We start from the raw sequence: 22,508 nt of genomic DNA, 5'->3' as shown, positions 1-22,508 counted from the left end.
CAAATACGTAGCAAATACACTATATAAGATACATTATATAAGAAATATATATAAATATATATAAGAAAAATGTGTGAATATTATTGATGATCGTATTTAATTTTATTTAAATATTAAATAAAATAAAATAAAATTTATATAAATAAAAAATTTGTCTAAAAATAATATTTGAAATAGCTATTCTTATATAATACACATATAATTATTATATAAGATAATATATTACCTTTAATTATATAAAATAATAAATAATATATATTATTATTCTGTCGTTATATATTTTCTTTGCTATTTCACGCAATTTATGCATCTGCATAAATTTATTATTTATCTATAAATTGTCAAAAAAAAATTATTCTCTAAATTTATTTACCGTAGCTGTCAAAATAATGTTTAATATTTAAACATAGAAATTATTTGATAGATAATTTTTTTAAAGCTGCATTATTTCTTATAATCGAAGTAAAGTTTATTTAATCAAAAGTGCCTTACTATATTAAATATATACTGACTAACACTTCATGTATTAAACTAATTGCATAACACCGATTAACTTGATAATATTTAATTAAATTGAATTGAATAAATTTTTGACGCGTATATTAAATTATAAATATTATCATAAATTTTTTTTATAATTTAAAGTAAATAATGAAGACTTTGAATCATTATTTATTAATACAAATTATTAGATAAATATCATATCCATCAATCTAAGTAAATAAGCAACCGTTTCCGCTTATACTCTAAATACAGGACACGAATGATTTAAATTGTGCGCAAATATGTTAAGAAATCTATGTTATATGCAATAAATAAGATATTTATTATCGTATTCTTAAACAAATTTTATTATATCATTTAAATCAATAAAAGAATATTAAAATCTGTCATGTAAATATAATGCATAATAAAAGTATATTTAAATATTTCTAGAATATATTAATATTTTTATTTTTATTTTATTTTATTTATTTATTGATAAAAATTTTGACATAATATTATAGTCTCAAATTTATATAATTTTTCATAAATTTATAATAAATTTTATATCACTTTAAATTCAACAAAAGTTTTAAGTAAATGTATTTACAAGTTTTCCTATTTCAATAATAAAAATTCAAAAAGTTTAATTCTAATAAATGACATGTTAATTTTAATTTTACGTAATTATAGATAATCTTATATAGAATATTTTGTTTATTTATGGAAACATTCATTACGGAACATCTCTTAAACGGTATGAATAAAGGTTCTAAACTAATTAAAAAATATGAAACAGTGAGCGATTATAAATTTGTAATGATATTCTATATGAATACCTTCACGTAAAAAACGTTTGCTTTTGGTCTTCTAATTTCCAATTCAAGAAAAATATATTTCAAGAAACTTTTATAGAAACATTTACAGATTTTCACCGATATAATACATTTATTAATTTAATAACGTGGTTATTAAGAGCGTTTAATGCTTAGATTTTCACATTATCCTTCATATTAGTCCCATCATTTATTGCGCATAAAGAAAGCTAGTGACCACTTGTATATCACTAGGTATTTATTCATAAATGGCATAATAATATATGATTTATGTATATACATAATTTTGTTAATAGTGCGTTATACAAGGAGTAATATCTAGTGATTGTGCATTGAATAGAACGATATTTTAAAGGATTCGTTTCCTTAAAACCAATCAACTTTCGTCCTCTCGTTCGCATCTACGCCGTAATAACAAAAAAAAATATTACAAATAATATATAAAGTAAAAATGCACACGTATGCGTTAGCACTATAATATTTTAAAATGGGAAAAACGATAGAAGCCAGACAAGAGCTCTGGATAGCGTCGCAATCGCTCCTCATATATTGATAATACCATGGGAATTTGCCTGAGGCAAATCGGCTTAAAACAACGCACATGTTTATTATTGCGAATCACGCGATATTCGCTCTTAATAAATTTCTCCCTTCTCCATGCCCCGCCACCACCCTCTTCTCTCGCGCCCGCGCTCCTCGATGATAATACGGATTTTAACTTTGACCCGCCCGTGTTCGTCTATCGTTCTTTCGCGACAGCTCTTAATGAAACATCTGTCAATATGCAACCCTCGACTCTATCTACGACTTAGACAAGCCGCGGCGGCGCCCGTGCGAGTTCGACGCAAACAACTCAATGGAAATCGCTGGAACACGGCGACGCGCGCGGCAGGGAACGAGAAATAAAAAGGGGCTACGCAGACGTTGTTCACGTTTCTCTCGGCCAGACTGACTAATGAAATTCAGAGTCATAATCGCCAGTGTTTAACTCATGTTTATTAATTACGACTTTGCATTTGGTTGTGACTTTCCTTCTTCGCGATCTCGGAGTCGCGTCATTGCGTATCTCATTGGCGATTCGTCAGATCGCGATGGATTTCCCTCTTGATGTCGTTGGATCTCGTTCTTTTTTCCTTGATTTCGATACTTTGCATTATAAGAACACCGTAATGCTTACTAAACTAGTACGCTAAAGGAAATCATTTGCAATCAGTTAAGAGTCCCAGGGATGGCTGCTGGTGGAAGTAGCTACTTCGATTACATTTATATCCATAATCACAATTGTAATGATATTGCGTTAGGGAAGCTTTAAATTCTCGGTCTTTATCACTCGTCAGATATTACGATGTGAAAGTAATTTTAAAATAATGACTGGTAACATTTTCATGATACTAAATATAATAGTTAAAACTAAAAGTTTTAACTTGAGCTTCAAACGGTTTAGTTTATTCTCCAAGTATAACAATTTTTACTTTTAAAAATTGGACTTTAATTGAGTGACACTCATTTGTAAATAATATTGATAAAATTTGATAAAATGAGGCAATCAAAATATGAAAGTTTTCACACAAAAAATATATTTAGCTTAGATAAGATCTTAGTAGCTTTAGTAGTGATATCTTTGATAGTATTTGATGCGATAATACGACTACATTAACTAACCACAATGAAATTTATAATTTCGTACATAATCGCAGTGTATTCAATTGCCTTCATTGTCCAATACTGTGTGTGTATGATTTACCCGTGATGCTCAAGCAAAATAAAGACAAATATTTGCATTTATATCTATCGATCGAAACTTTCGATAACCAACACCATTGTAAAACGATATAGTCAGGTAATTGCACGACGTCGTATCAAGTAGTAAAATGAGGATATGCTCGGACGTGGCGAAAGTACCGAAAATCATAACTTAAAAAAAAAAGTTATCCTATTCTTTAGAGTCGTATCATACTATCAATACCATATGTAAGCAATAGTAATAAGATACACGCTAATTATCGATGCTTGTAAATGAATATTTGCAATAATTTTTTAATTCCGAATATCGCGTGGAAATTTTGTAGAGGTAAGAATTATCTTGAATTTGTATTTTACACGTACGTCTGTATTTACAAAAATGATCTTTTTTAGAAATATTTTGAAACGCAAATTAGAACTAAATCGTATTTTTCAAATTTTCAAGCGGAACTGTGCGTTTATTTCAAATATTTGTAATATTTTAATCAAATAGAAGAATCGAATGTAGAATCGAATATCAAGAACTTTATCAATTGCATTTCTTAAAGTACATATCAACATTCTGATAAATCTTTAATATTCGGTAATAATATTGTTCTTTTATAAATTCTACCGAATATAATAATTGAACGATCTACACATTATTATGACTGAACCATATCAAGAATTTGAAAAAACACAAAAAACTCTTTGGCCAGAAATTCGTAATCTGATAATATATGTTGCCGTATCGAACTTTAAATTAAAAAATTGCCAATACAATGGTAATAATATTCAATTTTCGAACACGAAATACATTATAAAAGAAGTAGATACAAACTACAATAGCAAAGGACGTCTAAATAAATGCAACGGCACTAGAGGGACTTAAAGTTAAGTCAGATATACATACAAGCCCAGCAGATAGACCTCGGCCCTTTAAAAAGACTGACAGAAGAAGAAGAAAGGGTGATAATATCGACGACTCACCCGAGATTATCATAGTTGAGATCAAGCCTGGTGATGGACATCCGAAGCTCCTTGAAGCCGTGTTTCGATATATCACGGAGCTGCGAGTGTGAAATCCTGAGAAGAATCTGCTGCTCCGGCGTAAACTTGCCCCTAAGTGCCTCGGCGACCTGATGAAAAGATTCCATCCGCTCGCACTCGACCTCGATGCGCTCACCATGGGCGACCGCATGGCTGGTGACCCCAGCTCCGGCGGAAGGCCCATTGCTGATCGTCGCCGGGGAGCCGGATATTATGGGCGTCGAGAAGTCCTCCTGGCGGCAGGTGCACGGGCTGATCTCGCGACGCACCGCGCACTGAAGGCTCGAACTCGCGGCCAAGCCCAGCAGCGTGTACAGCAGGCCCGACATCTTCCTGGGGCCCTGCTCAACGGGGGCACACCAATTACTCACGTTTCTTCCTCATCTCTATCCCCTCCCCCCGCTCCGCCGAAAAACTCGCTGTCTTGCTCGCTCAGGCACGCACTCACATGAACACATAAACCCGCCCGCGCGCGCGCGCACACACACACAGAGATACGCTGGCACAATTTCTCTCTCTCTCGGTCTTTCACCGAGTACGTATCGCGCCTATACGCACGCGCAGCAAACATTTTTCGGGGAGACTGATTGTTAGAGATGCTGGTACCCAGTTGAAAGCCTTGAGCGATGCTTTGATCAACACTATTGTACCGCCCAAGTGACCAGATCCAAGAGGCAGTTGCCAAGTAACCGAAACCGTCTCGATCGATTCTAGCTTCGAACGGACTTTAAGTGTTTTTTTCAACATTAACACTCTAATAATCCGGAATTTTCTTTTGAAAACTAAGTTTGCTTTTACTTTTTTTATGAAGAATCAGAGCCTTGTTAGCTATTTTTAAGGGAAAACAAGTAAATAGTATACTCACATGTATACAAAACCATATATAACTTTGAATTATATATATATAACAATAAAAATTATGTAAAATTGAAAAATTGTTGAATTTTGTATAAAAAAAAAAGAACGATACTATTTTACGCCAATATAAAGCCATAATATTTTAATACGATTTCTTGCTGATTATATAATAAACTGATTAATTTTTTGACCTTTTGCAAGATTAAAACGCGAAAATTACTGATAAAGCTTATGTAATTGAGTACCAGGAAGCATCTCTTTAAAGTTTATCAAAATATGTACACGAAACCTTAAAGTACTAACCGTATATGTTTAACGTCAAAAATAAACAAAGCAATAGATTAGACGTTAATTGCAAATACCAGATACATATAATTTATGTTCTTTTTTTGGATTTCTAATGGGAACCAAAAACACACTTATAGTTTCATAGCCACTTTAAGCTAATTAAATATTAGATAATTCGATTACTCATTTCAAAATCTCTAATTCACATTCAATTTCAATTAATGTTAGTATATTATGTTTGCCAAAGGCTATCATATTTTGTATAATATGATAACTTAATGATAAAATCAAAACTAAAACTCCAACTTTAATCCAAGCATCTGATGAAAAAATTGATTGTATGGGAAAATAAGATACCGATAACTAATGCAGTAGTGCGATGTATCATTGAAAATCTTCTAAACTAACCGAGAATTAGGTATTGAATAATTTATCAGCTTTAACTATTTACTATTTTAAGTGATATACAATTATGAATATTAAATAAATATAATATATTAAAAACATAAAAACATGCATACATCCCCACACGCATATACATATATATATATATATATATATATATATATATATACGTTTTATATACTCCTTAGATTAGCCAAATCTAAATTGTTAATCATTAAATTCATTTAATATATAATAGATATTTTTTAATTATACCTTAATTAATTATTTATGATTTAAAGTAGTGAAATTATATATATTTAAAATTTAATTAAATTCGAATTGAAAACTACATATAAAAATAATATTATCATAATACCTACTAAATAGCTTCTTTATCGAAGTTTAGAAAGAATAAAAAATATAATATTAATGAAGCAGAAAAAAATTATTCTTAAAATGTTTTTTAAAATACTTTTATAATCTTATAAATGCAAATTAATATTTCTAAATGAAATATTTAAACAGAAATTTAGATATACAAAATAGATAAACATATTTACATGAACATTTAAGCTTTAGATGCAACATTTTAGGTTAAGAATAATTTCAATCCTAAAAATTTATAAATAACCTAATGTTACAGCTGTTTTAATATAATTATACAATTAAATTTAAATTAGTCAATAAAGTTATTATCAAGAAAATTTAATTTAAAAAAATTATTGTCATTGTAGTTATACAATAAATTTTTCATAACTTTCATTTGACGATTTTTCAAAAATGTTATTTTTCAAATTAAATAATAATAATAATCACACTAATTATAACAATGATAATATGTAGCAAATTATCAATCTTCATTACACCATAATAATCATTTTTTATAATCAACGTTTGTAAAACAGAAAATATTCATGCTGGTAGATATATCTATTTTAAGTACTCGATTATAAATTGTAAAAAAACTAACATATATTCTTACCACTATTTTGTATCTATTTTGTGTGGTGCATATATTATTTATTTAATGTATCTCTAAATTATCGGTATATTAGTCGGAAATGGATAACAAATGAGTATTTTGTAAATCAGATGGAAAGTTACAATGGAGCATTTAAGATTTGAAAATTATTTATAGCGTCGATTTTATTTTCATTACTAATGTGTATTATTGAATAATTTAAATTAAAAAATTATGTAGGTTGTAATTGGCAAATTTAAATTACAGTAGCTATTAAATTTTCGCATTGATCAATTCATGTAATAAAAATTAATGACCGTTTGTTTGTGACATGAAGAATATTGAAAAATATCGAAAGCATAAAATTTGCAGCAGAAAGATAATTTCAAGGAGATAATAAAACTATTCGCTTCTTCGCTGGACTTTCACAGCCAACACAGTCATAATATTACTTTCGAATGTGTATTTGTTATTACATTTCGGAGTACATTATAGATTTTCTCGTTTATGCGTAAATTTTGACAACGGTGATAAAATTTTAATTTTGATTGATCGAATTTTCACACTCAGTAATCAAGCAGACTGTGTTTATATAATTAAAGTGGCCTAAAAATGATAAAGAATGTCAACATACGCGCGCGCTCTACAGAAAACATATGAACGCGCGCGCGTGTTTTGTGTTTGTGTGAGTGAGGGCGCGCGTGTATGCGTGGGTGTGTTTTTGTGCATGGATTTATACAGGTATATATTCAAATCGTACCCTTATTTAACTTTCAGTGCTTCTATATCTTCGACGAGTTTCGTTCTCTCGTTCGAACTCCCCCGATTTTTCTTCCCGAACAAACAAGAAGTAATACAGGGCAACTCTCACTTTACAATAAAATAAACAATAAACACTGTAGCCCGATAATGGTGCTCCACTCTCCTCCGCTTAGCCTAATATCAGATTCCCCGAGCGCAGTTCCACGTCCAGAGATCCACCTTCGGAGATCGCGCCAAGCAATATTGTCATAGATCGAGTTGAGCAAAACGGAGCACTGTTCGATCAACTTAAATCATCACACGCGATTGTCGCATTTTCCTCCTCCGACCGCGCCGGTTTCCGGGCCTTGCCACTATCTCCTCGGCCGTCCTCCTTACGCGCGCGAACGCATCCGCAACGATCTCCGCAGGACACTGGGGCACGCACTCCTGGCGAACGGCCCGACTAACCGCTCAAACTCGACATAAACAACGTCTCGACAACAATAACAGCAACACCAAAAGCAGCAACAGTAATAGTGACAACAGTAGTAACAGTAGCAGCAACAGTAGTAACAGCAGCAGTAGCAGCAGCGGCGGCGGCGGCGGCGGCAATAGTAGCAACGGCGGCGGTGGTGGTGGCGGCGGAGGTGGTGGTGGCGGCGACGGTGGCAACACCAGCAGCAGCAACAATAACAATAACAATAACAACAACAACAACAAACAGTGGCACGAGAAACAGCAACGACAACGACGTGAATGACAACGAGAACGGAATGGAGAGGCACGAGAGGAAGAGAGTTAACTCGGCGCACTACTTTAGTCTCACTAGGAACACTGTTTCCTCACAAGAAAGGAAAAGAAAATGCTAAAGCAAGGAGCGCCTGGCCGCTCGGGATGAGGCCGTGAGCAAGAATGAGCGAGGCCGTGCTTTCGGGGAGTTTAAAGTCCGCAGTGCGTCTGGACGTATTGTCGGACTGTACTATACGGTGAGAGCTCCAAGAGCGGCGCTATATAGGAGAGAACTGGCCACCGTTACGCGTATGTATGTATCTATGTATCTATATGTACACTTTTCCCTCTTGGCGCCACGGACGCGGCAACGACATTAAGCCGCAAGCCGCCGCGCGGGACTTACTTATATAGTCGCACAACACGTCGGACGCGGCGCCACAGCACTTTTCTCTCTCTCTCTCTCTCTCTCTCTCTCTCTCTGTCTCTCTCGCTGTCTCTCTCGCTGTCTCTCTCGCTGTCTCTCTCTGTCTCTCTCGCTGTCTCTCTCGCTGTCTCTCTCACTGTCTCTCTCGCTGTCTCACTCTCTCTCTCTATATCTCTCTCTGTCTCTCTCTCCCACTCATTCCCTCTCTCGCTCGCTCCCCCCGCTCACACACACACAGACACACACACACACACATATATATATATATATATATACACACACATATACACACACACACACACACCCTTATCGCTCCCCCTACGTAGCTCTCGATCTATCTATCTGTCCATCCACAAACGTATCTCTCTATCTGCCTCTCTCTCTCTCTCTCTCTCTCTCTCTCTGTCTTTCTCTCTATCTATATCTATCTGTCTGTCTGTTTGTCTGTCTGTCTATCTCTGTGTCTGTCTGTCTGTCTGTATGTCTGTCTCCCTTTCTCTGTCTGTCTCTCTCTCTCTCTCTCTCTCTCTCACACACATAATCGAATTATCAAAACTGCTTGAAATATGTCACGCTTCTATTACACTTCCATCTGTTCAACAGATTTTTTTATGAAACATTACAACTTCATGCATTTAAATAATCTTTTTAAAATGATAAATATCACAAAGTATTATCATCGTGCGCGACTCCCTTATTTTATTTAGAAAATTATGCACTATTTGGAAAAATTTACAAATAATCGTGAGTGCTTAAAAATTTCATCTTTTTGGATAAATTTGTTGATAAACGATATGATTTTAATCAATTTTCTTATTTAACGCTAATTATAAAATGCACGCAGGAGCGCAAAATCTTTTCATAATCCATACATTCGACATTTTTAATATTTCATATACAATTTATGATTAATAACTGTTACGTTATCCTTTAATAGCATACACATTAACAAATGATATCATTATTATTATTATTTGAAATGCAGGGAGTCACAAATTAAAAAGAATAATAAAAAAAGAAGAATCAGTTAATCACAAAGATTTCAATACGAAAACTAATTGTCATAATAATAATATTACATGAAAATTATAATAAACAATCATAGAATAGTTAACCTTGTAATAGAAACTTCTTGCAGGTAATTTATTTATTTATTTATTTATTTATTTGCTGAAAGTTCATCCTCTGTAGCATACTTAGTTTATTATTATTATTATTGTTGTTGTTGTTGTTGTTGTTGTTGTTGTTATTATTATATGTTATTATAATATAAAATTATTATCAGACATTAAAGTTATTTATAGATTTTTTAAGTAATTTTTAACTATATGAAGTATTTATCCGTTGAATCCATTTCATTTGAATGCAAGATTGTCCAAATCGTACAAACCGCTGAAGTTTCTAATCTTGTATATTAATATATTGATTACATGTGCATTCTAATTGTATTCATAAATTTATTTATAATTTATAATATAATAATTGATAAATTTACACATTAATATATTCATAAAAATGGCTTGGGTATTTAAAATACATCACAATATTTCAGTCTTGAAAATTATTATAGATCAAGTTCAAATAAAGCTCATTATTTTTAAATGTGTAAAAATAATGTAAAATTGTAAAATTGTAAAATCAAAGTACTTAAATATGCTTACATGAGCAAAATTAAGTTTAAATGACTAGAATAATTCCGACCGTTATTTAAAAAATTACAAGGTATTTTTTTTTTGTTTTAATTAATGTCAATGTGTAGTGTAAATTCATGAGTAAATTTGTGGTTTTTAAGATTTGTATAATAAAACACGGTTTCTTTTTATTTAAATTATAATTAGATTAATATTATTATTAGTAGTAATAGTAATGTTATTAAAAGTTTTAATTTATTGTAACGCATTGAAAATTCGAAAACCACATTCATTATAATTCATAAAAATAATTATTTGCAAATGTATTTCATTCTATAAAAATCATTGATCTAAAAAAAAACTTGAAACAATATAAGAACTTATCTGAAACGTAGTTATATTCGTGCATAATAAAAAATTATTTTTCTATCGCATAAACAGTATTATTGGCGTTTTAATGAAACCACAACAATAAGAAAAACGGCTCTTCAGCTAATGCAAATCTAGGGCGCTCAAATGTCAATATTCCTGATAGTTCTGACATTCGAAACTTTTATTAAAATTGACATGACAAAAATTTGAATAAATTATCTATAATAATCAACGCAACTTTGAAGGTAACATTATTTTTCCATTCAGAAAGTCCGGATAAACTAAAGTGGAGCCAAGTTAATGAAATTGTCGGATAAGTTATGTAAACGTCAAATGATTCAATATTTTATAACATGATTCTGTATCTTTCTTAAATTAAGTCGTTCATATCACATCAAGACCATATCACAAGCACACAAAGTCCTTCTAAATTGTGTTTCATATGATGCTATAATTGAAAATAAAAAACAAACAAGAAAATCATGACCATCGATTTAATCTAATACCTATATTCTTTTCGCTGCAACTTTGTTCAAACGAATGATTAACTTACTAAGAATGCAATAAGAAATAATTGAAATAATTCTTGGTCGTCGAATTGATTTCAATTTTTTGTGTCCATTTAATCAAAGATAAATTAATGAATAAAAAGTGACATATGAGTTATTGTTATTACACCGAAACAACAAGTTACGATATACCTTATAATTAATTGTAAATGATAAATATATTTATATAAACTTAAAGCGTATATTACATCATTTGAATTGCTTCTGTATGAATATTTCCTGTGCTTTACATTCGAACAAATTAGAAAATATTCCATTGTAATAGTAAATTTTTCAAATTATTATTGTAGTGAATAAGTTGTATATTAGTGAATGTTTATCAAATTGGTTAAATATATTCTTACAATATGTGCTTTCCTCTTAAAATATCTACTTGACAATCGAATAATACCCACTTTCATAAAATAACGACGGTATAACATATAATACATAATCTAATTCATAATTGTTACCATACTTCGTATATACACATAGATATAATTATTGTATTTTGATTATTGAATGATGAAAATATCGATATTAATAATAATCTGCTTATAATTTATTCATAAATATATCGTTATAATAACAAAATTTATTGAAAGAATTTTTCATTGCTTATTAAGAAATATTTCCGATTCGTCTAAATTGAATGTTTGTTCAAATGTAAATGATAAGGTGTACATATACGTATATTGCAGATATATAAATACAATTTTTTTTAATTAGAGTTTGACTGTCAGCTTGCATCACTACGACAATTCACATCTGCGATGTATTTAAAATGCCACTAGGGAATACTAAAATTATTAGTAATAATAATTCGCATGGGGAACGAAAAGATATAAAGCTTCTGTAGTTTGTCATAAAATTTTCTAAACTATAGTAGATACGCAATTAAAATCTCGTAACGTTTGCAGCAATGAAATGATGTTGCTACAACGAGACTCGTTTATTATTTAATTTCTTTAATATTTCATTGTCATTCTCAACCGACACCAGTGCAACCAAAGAACAAGCTCTTATATTCACAATAAAGCTTGCTTATTTCATAAAATACGATAGTGTCAGCGAGGCTACTTTCTCCAATACGTTCGCCGGCGCGCCTCGATGATAATCGCCAATGGCTGCCGCTGCTTAAATCTTACATATACCGTCGATCGCATAAATATTATCGATCGATCGCTCGTCAAACAGCCATCCCAAATGCCAAATATTTGCAAAAACGACTATCTAAAGCTCCCACGGCACATAAAAAAGTAAGCGGGCAGCTCCGAGAAGTAAGAGATCGTCTCCTATGCATCGGAGCTTTTCAATCGTGGGGGGGGGGGGGGGAGGGAAGCATAGAAAGCGCAACTCTTCAGACTTCCTTTAGCTTTGGACGCGAAAATCCGTAGCGTCTTGGGTGCGTGGAGAAGCGCCGTTTACACCGATAAGCTACGAGCCATTGCTCAACTTCCCCTGACCTTTGCTTATGCTGATGTGCGGAGGTGACGACGACGCGAGCGAGACAATCCGCATTGCTCCGCGTAAATAAGGAAAATACGCGGCGCATCTTATAGTGCGCGTCAAAGAGCTGCTGTGACACGTCGCGAGTATTAGAATTTCGCCTCTTTCGCTGGCGACGATGACGTATAGCGGGGGAATGGCGATTCTATAATACGACGGGGCTTATCGGGTAACGAGCTGAAGATTTTGCGACACCGAGTCGTCCGACTTTTAATGAATTGATGCCTTCCCGAGTCGGTAATTTTACCGAACTTATACATTAATTGATTATCGATGATAATAAACTATGACAGATGGCTTTGCCTCAACATTCGCATCAACATTCCAAATGAACTTTATCCATTGCCTCTTCTCTCACTTCTCTTTTCGATAGGAATGATTATTCATTGCTTATAATTTACAGCATCTTATGACCTTGCGTACTATTATTATTACTATTATCGGACGATAAATCAATGAAAAAAAAAAAAAATTAAATAAAGAAATAAAAATAAGATATAAAATAATAATGGGATAATTCATTCTTTTCAAAGGAAAAAATCCAAATTGCTTTACTGTAAATCTAGTAATTATTAATACGTTATAAATGTTATTTGTAAAATAAATTAATACTTCATTCAATCATTATCTTATTTATGTGAATTCCATATATTGGCGAAGATTATCTAACGTACTATGAAAAGAAAAAATCCTTATATGAGATTAGATAATAGTATTAGGTAATGAAAGTTTGTTTTGATTATGAATAGTATTGTATATATATATATATATATATATATATATATATATATATATATTTATTTATTTATTTAGATGCGCATACACACACACGCGTACATACAGCGTTCAATGCGATTTATACTGTAGTGTCATTTTAAATATTGTAATAATAATGTTATGTTATATATATATATATATATATATATATATATATTATGTGTGCGCATGTGTGTGTCTGTGTGTGTGTGCGTAATAAATAAAGAAATATAAATGAAAAATGTATTTGCTTTCGAAAATAAACTATAAATACTTGTGTTTAAAATTAAGTAAATAGAGCCGCAATTTTGTGAGAACATTATTATACAATTAATATAACCAAATCCGCTTCATTTGGCCTTAAGCAAATGTCAAAATTTTGTTTTCCCCGTGTTTGATAAAGGTGCTTAATATTTCATTCAAATAATATTAATAATATCAATAGCGATTAAATAAAATTAGAAATAATAATCATGAAATAGTGAAGTTTATAAGAACCGGAGACAGAGATTTCGAAGTGGATGAATGATTTCAGGCAGAAAGAAGAAAACGAGTTAAAGGCGCGAAAATACTGTCAGAATGCCAGCATGCGATGTTTAACTCACGTACCGTCATGCTCAGTTTATATCCCAAACTGGCTTTTATGCGTGTGTCGGGCAGACGACAGACTGGTGCCGCACTTGTTATATACCAAAACTATATCTTTAAAAATAACAACAATAAAACACACACACACACACACACACACACACACACACACATATATATATATATGGAGTTATGTATGGAATTACTAATGACAAGAAATAATAAATTTTGTATGCAGCTAAAATATTGTGTTTATTACTACCAGATATGCGATTCCCCGACAAATTTTTTCTTCTTTCTTTATCTCTTAAAATATTATGGTATTTACAGTACATTAGACGATTATTCCAATGAAAAAAAGGTACTATAATTGCATGCTTTGATATTACTTTATGTCTACTTCAATTAATCAAGTGCAGTGGTAAAATAATGACTTAGTCAAGAACGAATGACCTAGCTTAACAGAAATGAACTTATGAACTATTAGAAACGAAGAACCGAAGAAAATATCAAATTCAAACGTGCCTGTGTACCGCGCGAGGAAACGTATTACTTTAAACAATTTTCATAGCCTGGACAACTATTTACGACACTTATCGTTCGAAAAAGCGCGCACCTGCGTATATAACAACCTAAGAAGTTGAGACACAACATTTTATTCGGCTTTGTAATCAGTGCTCGGAAAATACTGCCCCACTTATTAGAATATCGCAACAACGTCACATTGTAAAATTGGAATTTGTAACGCTCGAATGGTAAATTCGCTAAAAGCGAAGATACGCACGTCGTCGTCGAGGCGTTCGTTGCCTCGTGAAATGTACGTTTGTGTAGGTTTTGTGTCTTCTCTGCCTTTGCTGGCCGGCCGTAGCGCGTGTGGTGGCGTAATCGTGACGGTACTTTCTCGTAACTGATAAAGGTACGATAAATGAAATTAGATAGTCGATGTTTGTATATATTTTAATTTGAGTTTGCTTGGTAACATTATAAATGATAGCATGACATTGTGAATTCACTATGACGCTGGCTGGACTTGTCGCTGACGTATAAGTTTATGGAAGCGCTACAATCCCAGACAGTTCGTTCCTTAAATCCTCGATGATAACGACTACTAGTTGTAGTCAACGATTTTTTATAAGTTTCGTTATTTATCGCGATGGTGAAAATTGTATCGAGGCAAATGGCTGTATGACGTTTCCTACGTATTAACGTGTACACGCCAATAATTCAGAGTATGCACAATTATTATTAGACTCTTGAATATGATTGTCTTAAAGAACCGATTGAGTTTTATTTATTGGGAATTTGATAATCCGATACTTCGCAGAACAATGCATAATATCATCGGATTAAAACTCGTAGATAACTACGAGTACTCGTATGAATATTAATTGTTTAGGACAATTATTTGATCATTTTACTTTTTTATAATATAAAGTTGATTATTTTGTGCTAGTGGTTAAGAAAATAGTTTAAGAATTTTACGGTTTTTCAAATTTCAAATCAATCGCTATCGTCATATCGACGAATATGTAATTGGATTCTCTTAACAACTTCACGATTGAGAATTATTAACAGGGCAACCTTAATCTTAATAGGAGGTGGGAATCTACACTTGTTTAAACTATTTTTTAGTATTTTTATAGCAATCACTTTGCTCACTTCCTCATTTACAAAGATTTCCATACTTTGTGTTCTTACTGTACTACCACATATTCGGTAATTTTGTGATACGATGAATCATTGAGTTTTTGAGGGTTTAAGAAAGAGCTGTCAACAGGAAGAGACTAAATATATAAATTAAAGAAGATGGATTCAATCTGCTTCAAGTGATTTAAAGATCTAAAACAACGCAGTCACGTCGTAATAAACGTTTAATGATAAAAATTTCGCCACTTGAAAAAACGATTAACCTTTACTTAATGAATCACATTACATTTAGATTATATATATATATATATATATATATATATATATATATATATATATATATATAATGTATGTACGTATGTATATCATTCAAAGTGGAGAAAATTAAAATCGACCAAATTTCGTGATCATGGATAATTTTAATTTTCCAAACTAAAACAAAATGATTCGTTAGAGAATGAAGAAATTGAACGACTCATCTGTCCTGAAATTTCAATGAGTTTTATCATTATTATTTCAAACTGATTTAGCGTCATGTTACTTACTACTTGATTATTAAGATAAATTATTAAATAATATACTGAACGGACGTACAATCTAATAATTTTACGACCTAAGTTTTCAAACTATGCCAAAAACCACACGGAAAATTACTCAAAATCGCGAAATGATTTTCAATTAAATATGGGCAAATGCATAGCACACTGCATTACAACGCAATAATAAAAACGAAAAGCTTACTTGCTCCGCTACGCCCCTCAAATCAAGTATTATTAATGGGCGCTCTTCTTCAGCCAATCACCGGTACGTTAAAATTAAATTTTTTCCCACCACCGACAATAGGGATAAAATTATTATTACCGTAAATTATAATCATTAGAATAGAATTCGAATGGCCAGTCAAATGAGTTGCATTACCAAATTCTATCCTTGTCGAATGCACGATAATAATCTAAATCCTAAACAATCCACATAAAATATAGAGTTTTAACGATAAATCCCGTAATTTCTTCAAACGCAAATAAAGGAGCCGGCGAAGAAAATCAATTTGATAGTAGCACGTGCCTGCAAGCGTTTGCGGCTCAATTTTTGTCGCCCCCACGTAGAGTAGTAACGCACAAGTGCGCAGCTTGTGCCCACGGACTCATGGAAGTTGGTAAATAAGCCGTATAACTGACACGGCTCGTAAAATACGTGCGACAGCATGTGCAATGTTCGCCTCGCACTCCACGGGTGTTGCGGGAGAAGAAAAGTACGTGTGGCGTCGCCGATGGGTTTATGAGATTTTCCAACAATTACAGACTCCCGACGCCACGCGCCGGACAGCGCGACCAGTCTCTGTCGCGACGACGTCTATACTCGGCTCCTTCTCTTTAATTTCCTGCTCCCCGTCCCGACCCCACTGTCATGGCGTCTCTCTCTCTCTCTCTCTCTCTCTCTCTCTCTCTCTTTCTCTCTCTGTCACTCTCTGCCCGTCCGGCTCACGCCGCGCCCGAACTCCCCTCCATCACTTTTCCACGAGCGACCGTATACTTTGATAACTGAATGCGTAATGAAGGTTGACAATTGTTTGGACTACTTAAAGATAAATAGGACTGCTGCACAATTATTGCACGTATATCGGCTAAAAGCAGCTTCGTCTTCAGCTAATAATTAAGCAAAGCTCATTCGATATTTTTTATTAATCTCTAACCGATTGCAACCGAGAGCATTGTTTGACTAATAAAAAGTATTCGCGACAATTCACATTTTTATTTTCAGGAGCCAAATACAAGTTCCTTATTAAAATTATCGTAAATTATCTATCATTTAATGTAATTAATATAATATTGAAAGTTTTGAGCAGGCTATTATTGATCGTTAATTGACATGGGTTTTACGATTTTAAAGTCATCTTTTAATACTATCGTCTTTATCTTTAAAATATTCTTCTCGATGACAATATAACGAAGAACGCGACATTTTAATTTAACCATCTGCTGTAATTTTAATTTACATTTTAGAGTTGCCTTGTATAATCTGCCACTTAAATTGACAGTGTTGCCGTTACCGCATACATTTATAAAATTCACTTACAAATTTAACACTTCGATCTTACTTCGATATCCTTTAATACTGTCAATAAACACTTGAATTTAATACCAGACGATTCTTCGGGATTATACAAATTACATTATATTGAAACTAAATATTGTGGGAAGACACCATATTCCGTATTCATTGAAATGAATAAATAATCTGCTCGTAAGTGTTCTTTATGCCCATTACGCTTTAATTCACAACTATCAATTTTCTTACTTGCATTTATAATAACTACACAATTAATATTATGCGTTATCCTATTGAATAGTTATTTTTATTCCTTACATTCGAACTTTTTACTAATTGTAGGAGAAAGAACATTTTTACATAATCATCGGCAACCCTATATTTATGCTTAAAAAATCGCCATGTATCATTATTGATCATGCACAAACTAAATACAGTACTTCATGCAGTGGGGTACATTCAATTATATTCATATTATATTTTGTTTCGTTCCTCATATTTATGTTATATTATGTTTCTTTATTAAGAATAATTGTTATTAAATAACAAACCAATAAATTTGATTATCAGTGCTAGTATGAAAAAAATGTGTAAAAATAAAAAAATGTGTGTGTGTGTGTGTGTGTGTGTGTGTGTGTGTGTGTGTGTGTGTCTAATTATTTTATTATATTTACAAAGCACACATTATTGTTTGTATAAACTTTTTCGCAGATTTAACGCAGTAATTAAAGTTATTGCTTCACTCTGTAATAAAAATATATAATGATAAATAAATATAAAAGTAAAGATGTCAAAATACTTAAGAAATTTGATTAAAATATTAATCTCCCATATAAATAGAATACTATGTGTGATTAACATTGCAAAATTAAATACAAGGATAGTTATTTCGATTAAAAGAAAGAAATCAACAATGAACGTTAATCAAAGAATTAACGGCGTTAAAAATAAATGTTAAGCATATTGTTAAGACAATTGTTTGAATTGAATTTGAATGCTTATTTTAGAGTATCTATTATATCTTATAAAAGTATTACTTTTAATAATGCAATCAATCGTTAACAAGGATCCTTCACCTATATTAATTATGTCATAATAAATATGTGCATTTAATTAATATTGCTAGAAAATTTTAAATAAAATTTTGCATATAAAATGCATTCGATAGTTAAAATTAAGCATTTATTGTACTATAATATAAATATTATAAAAACAATTATCCTTAATTATATTCTTACATTATTTGTGGCTTATTTAAAATTCTGACACTCCCGGGAAGTATTTACAAATTTGTATATAACAATTAAATTCAAGGTAAAAGTTGATGATACACTTACAATTCATATTTTTTAAATACTGTAAGAACATTATTTCTTAATAAGTTGTATAAATTTAGAATGATGCCAAGGATAATCTTTAGTTCTATGCTGATATATCCAACTTTGTTAGAATGATCTATTTTTCAATTCTCACATGTTACATTGATATTATTTATCAGTCAATAGCTTCAAAAAAGTGTGCAAAAACGATTGACCAGAAAATAATTAGGAAATAAAATATTGTTTGATTATTTTCTCAATTTGATAAAGAGTGATTAGATCGCAATGTGTTCCTTCACGCTGCGCTTCCACTTGCATTTCTTGCAGTTCTTTAAATTCTCGATTCAAGATTTTTAAAGCGTTATATTTATCAACGGATGTTATAAATTATTAGCGCAAAGAGAATTTATGCCTGAATAAAATTATATATCGAAATCCTTTCTTTTTTATAGCTTTGTTTATCCACCGCACGTCAGCATCGAGGACTTTTCATAAATATACATACAATCATTGCTTGTTTTTTTTTTTTTTTTTTTTTTTTTTTTTTTTGTTAAACATTTTATATTTGAGGCCACGTTCGCATAGGTCGTCGATATTTTCTGTTCTCCTGCGACCATTTATTTACGTATAAATACTGGAGACTTTTTATAAAACTCGTTAGCTATTTAATGCTTGACAAAGGTCAAACAAAAATTATTCGTATATCGATTACTTGTGAGAGAAGGTCGCTCATATTCAGGCTTTTTCTAATTTTTTTAGCTGTTTACAAATTAAAAGTTATGCCTCGCACACTCTCGGTAGGTGGAGAATTTTGTTTACTTTATTAAATGAAACGATAATTTATGTTTGAAGCAGCGATAGCACGAAAGATGTTTCCTTGCATTTTAAGGATATGCTTGATGTAAAACAATTATTATAAATATTATTAAAATTATATTTTATATTATGGCAAATAGCTATGTATAATATTATCGAGGTTATCGTCGTCGTCGTCGTCGTCGTCGTCGTCGTCGTTGATGTTATCGTCATCATCATCATCATCTCTCTTATCGATCTCTCTTATTCTCCATTATTCGAAGAATATTCATATAACAATAAGCTATTATGATACTTTAGTTAATGATTTGGTCTTTGGTCTTTCATACACGTACTTCTTAACACTCGTCAATCGGAATAATCGCGTAGTTCAACACATGTGCAAAGTCTAAAGCACATCAAAGAACAAAGTTATAAAACCAATGACCATAAGACCTTTTATGGGTTATAATCCTTTTTATGGCAAAGCATTTTGCTCATTAATCGACGCACTATGCGCAAACCTCCTAGCAATTAAATTAGCAAATTCGTAAATTAAAAATAATGTAAACCTGCCAGCACATCTTCAAGCTATCGATTTCTTCGTCATCGTCGAACGGTAGCGCAACTTTTCAATAATAGCTCGAGCTTCGTTGTTGAAAACATGTCTGCCCATTGTCCCAAGAGGAGTGACTACGACGGATCTGGTCAACCACCCATCCTCCCCATCGAGATAATACGAATCCGGGATGAAGCCGAAAAATTGACTGCGCGAACACTTGGGACGCACGGCCGCCCATTAAAATCCAAATATTCAAATTAAGACGAAATTCGCTCGTGACTTGCATTGGAGTCGGGGCGAGGCCGCAGGGCTTATGAGAACAAACGAATCAATGGCCCTCGTGGATAAGGCGACAAATTCGGCATTCAAGAGGAAAGATCTGACAGCGACCTAAGTAGCTGCTGGCTTGCGAGGCGAGGATCTTCCCTCCCTCCTCCCGTACACGCCACGCCAGTCCCTCCGGCCCCTCTGCCGGGCCTCGCATGCGACGTGGCGCGGGTCGGCGGGACAACGGGGTAACGGGGCAACGACGCGTGGAGGACGAGAAGGATGAGGTGGCGGGAACAGCGATGGGTGGTGAACGTTGAGGGGGGAGGTGGAGAGAGGAATGAGGAGGACAAGTATATTATACTCGTGTCGGATTAACGAATGCGAGAATGCGGCCTGGCGCCAACGGAGAGGCACACGCGGCGCGCCGTGGCTCGTGCGTGCGAGCGAGCGAGCGGCTTAGGAAGCGACGTGAAGGAGGGAAAAAGGAAAAAGAAAAAGAGAGAGGAAGAAAGCCGAAGTACGTATGTACGCTAGGGACGTCGAGTGGAGCGAGACAGAAGAGATAATAAAGGAAGAGAGAGAGAGAGAGAGAGAGAGAGAGAGAGAGAGAAGTAGTTGGAAAATGACCGCGCGGCCTAGACGCTTCCTCGGCTTTTCCACGCTCCGGCTCGACTGAATGGGAGGAAACGACCGGGAGCGGCTGCTTAACGAGGAGCTCCGCGGCCCTCGGCGACTTATTGTTAATCGAGGCCTGACGTACGACTTTGCCTTGGGGAAAGCGGGACTTGCGCGCTCGCCCGCGTCATTTCGGTGGGTAAATGTAAAGCCGAGCGAGGGAAAGGGTTCCGATTGGGGAAGGTGAGAGCGCGCAGAGCCCTACCAAGTTATCGAGGTATTATAGGCCGCGATGAAGGGGCCGACGATTATTGTGAGTTTTGGTAAAACTTGTGACCTTCTTCCATCGACAGCGTGTAGATGGAAATCGCGCCAGACGACCTTTGACCTACGAGACTCCCGTTTAAATGTCAAACCGTTCTTTCGTTACCAATTACTATTTCAATAACGTTAATTACTTTCATCGAGTCTTCAGTCGGCTCGCTTTATACTTATGGTATTATGTATTTATTATCAAAATATGATCGGATGCCATTGAACCGAGACGTTGCCAATATATTGGCCAACTGTTATAATGAATATTCGATGAGAGTTATTTATTTTTTCTACGTGACACGACTGTTTTTCGCACCCACCTCACTCCTTCTCCCATTGACGAATCCCTCCCAATCGCCAGGCATCATGTTCAAGTGGACAAATATTTTATTGAAAAATCATGTCTCCTCGATATTTCGGCATTTTGTCAATGCTAATACGACACTATTGGTTTTCATATATTTCACTCGCTGATTCTAATAAAAAGCTTGAAAACGGTATGTTTAATGTAATGCTTAATTTGATGTCAAGTTAAAAATAGTAAAATATTATAACTTATAGTTTTGGGAGTACGTGATCTTATACACTTATAAGGAATAAAAATTCATCACTCGATAAAGTGGGAAATTTTCCGGTTCACCTTCGTTAATTGATTCTAAAAGAAGCGTAGGAAACTATAATAAAATTTATCATAAGTTTACAAATATATGCTTTCGATTGTTATGAATTTTGAATATGTAGAACGAAGAAATTGAAATCATATTAAGGAATAATAAAACCATTATGTGGTACATAAAGGTTTTCATGTTCCTGCTATTTCTTCTTATATTTGGAATGATATAGTAATAATAACAATGATCTTCATAATACCGTAAACTGCTACTTGACAAAATTAATGTAAACGTATTGTATTGCATTTTATTTATTTATTTGGAAATTATTCGAACATTGTATTCTTCGATTTTTATTTTAAAAATATAAAAACATACAACGTAAGCAGTGTGAAAGTTCACGTAAATATCATCAATTTATTAATAAAATAGCTGC

General features: G+C 33.0%; 1 protein-coding gene across 1 annotated transcript in view; it reads right to left on the bottom strand.

Moving 5' to 3' along the window:
* The window catches only part of ltl (leucine-rich repeat-containing larval translucida), a 42,409-nt gene extending 34,521 nt beyond the window's left edge, over window positions 1-7,888 (bottom strand). The window contains exons 1-2 of the mRNA XM_011506323.1: window positions 7,346-7,888; window positions 4,032-4,432 (exon numbers count right to left, since the gene is read on the bottom strand). Of these exons, the coding sequence (XP_011504625.1) occupies window positions 4,032-4,420 (389 nt within the window). The 5' untranslated portion in view covers window positions 4,421-4,432; window positions 7,346-7,888. The remainder of the gene's footprint in view (window positions 1-4,031; window positions 4,433-7,345) is intronic.
* Between the last annotated feature and the right edge of the window lie 14,620 nt (window positions 7,889-22,508).

This window comes from Ceratosolen solmsi, unplaced genomic scaffold (assembly GCF_000503995.2).
Source record: "Ceratosolen solmsi marchali unplaced genomic scaffold, CerSol_1.0 scaffold7, whole genome shotgun sequence".
NCBI classification, from domain to species: Eukaryota; Metazoa; Arthropoda; class Insecta; order Hymenoptera; family Agaonidae; genus Ceratosolen; species Ceratosolen solmsi.
This window is presented reverse-complemented; position numbering and strand designations above follow the sequence as displayed.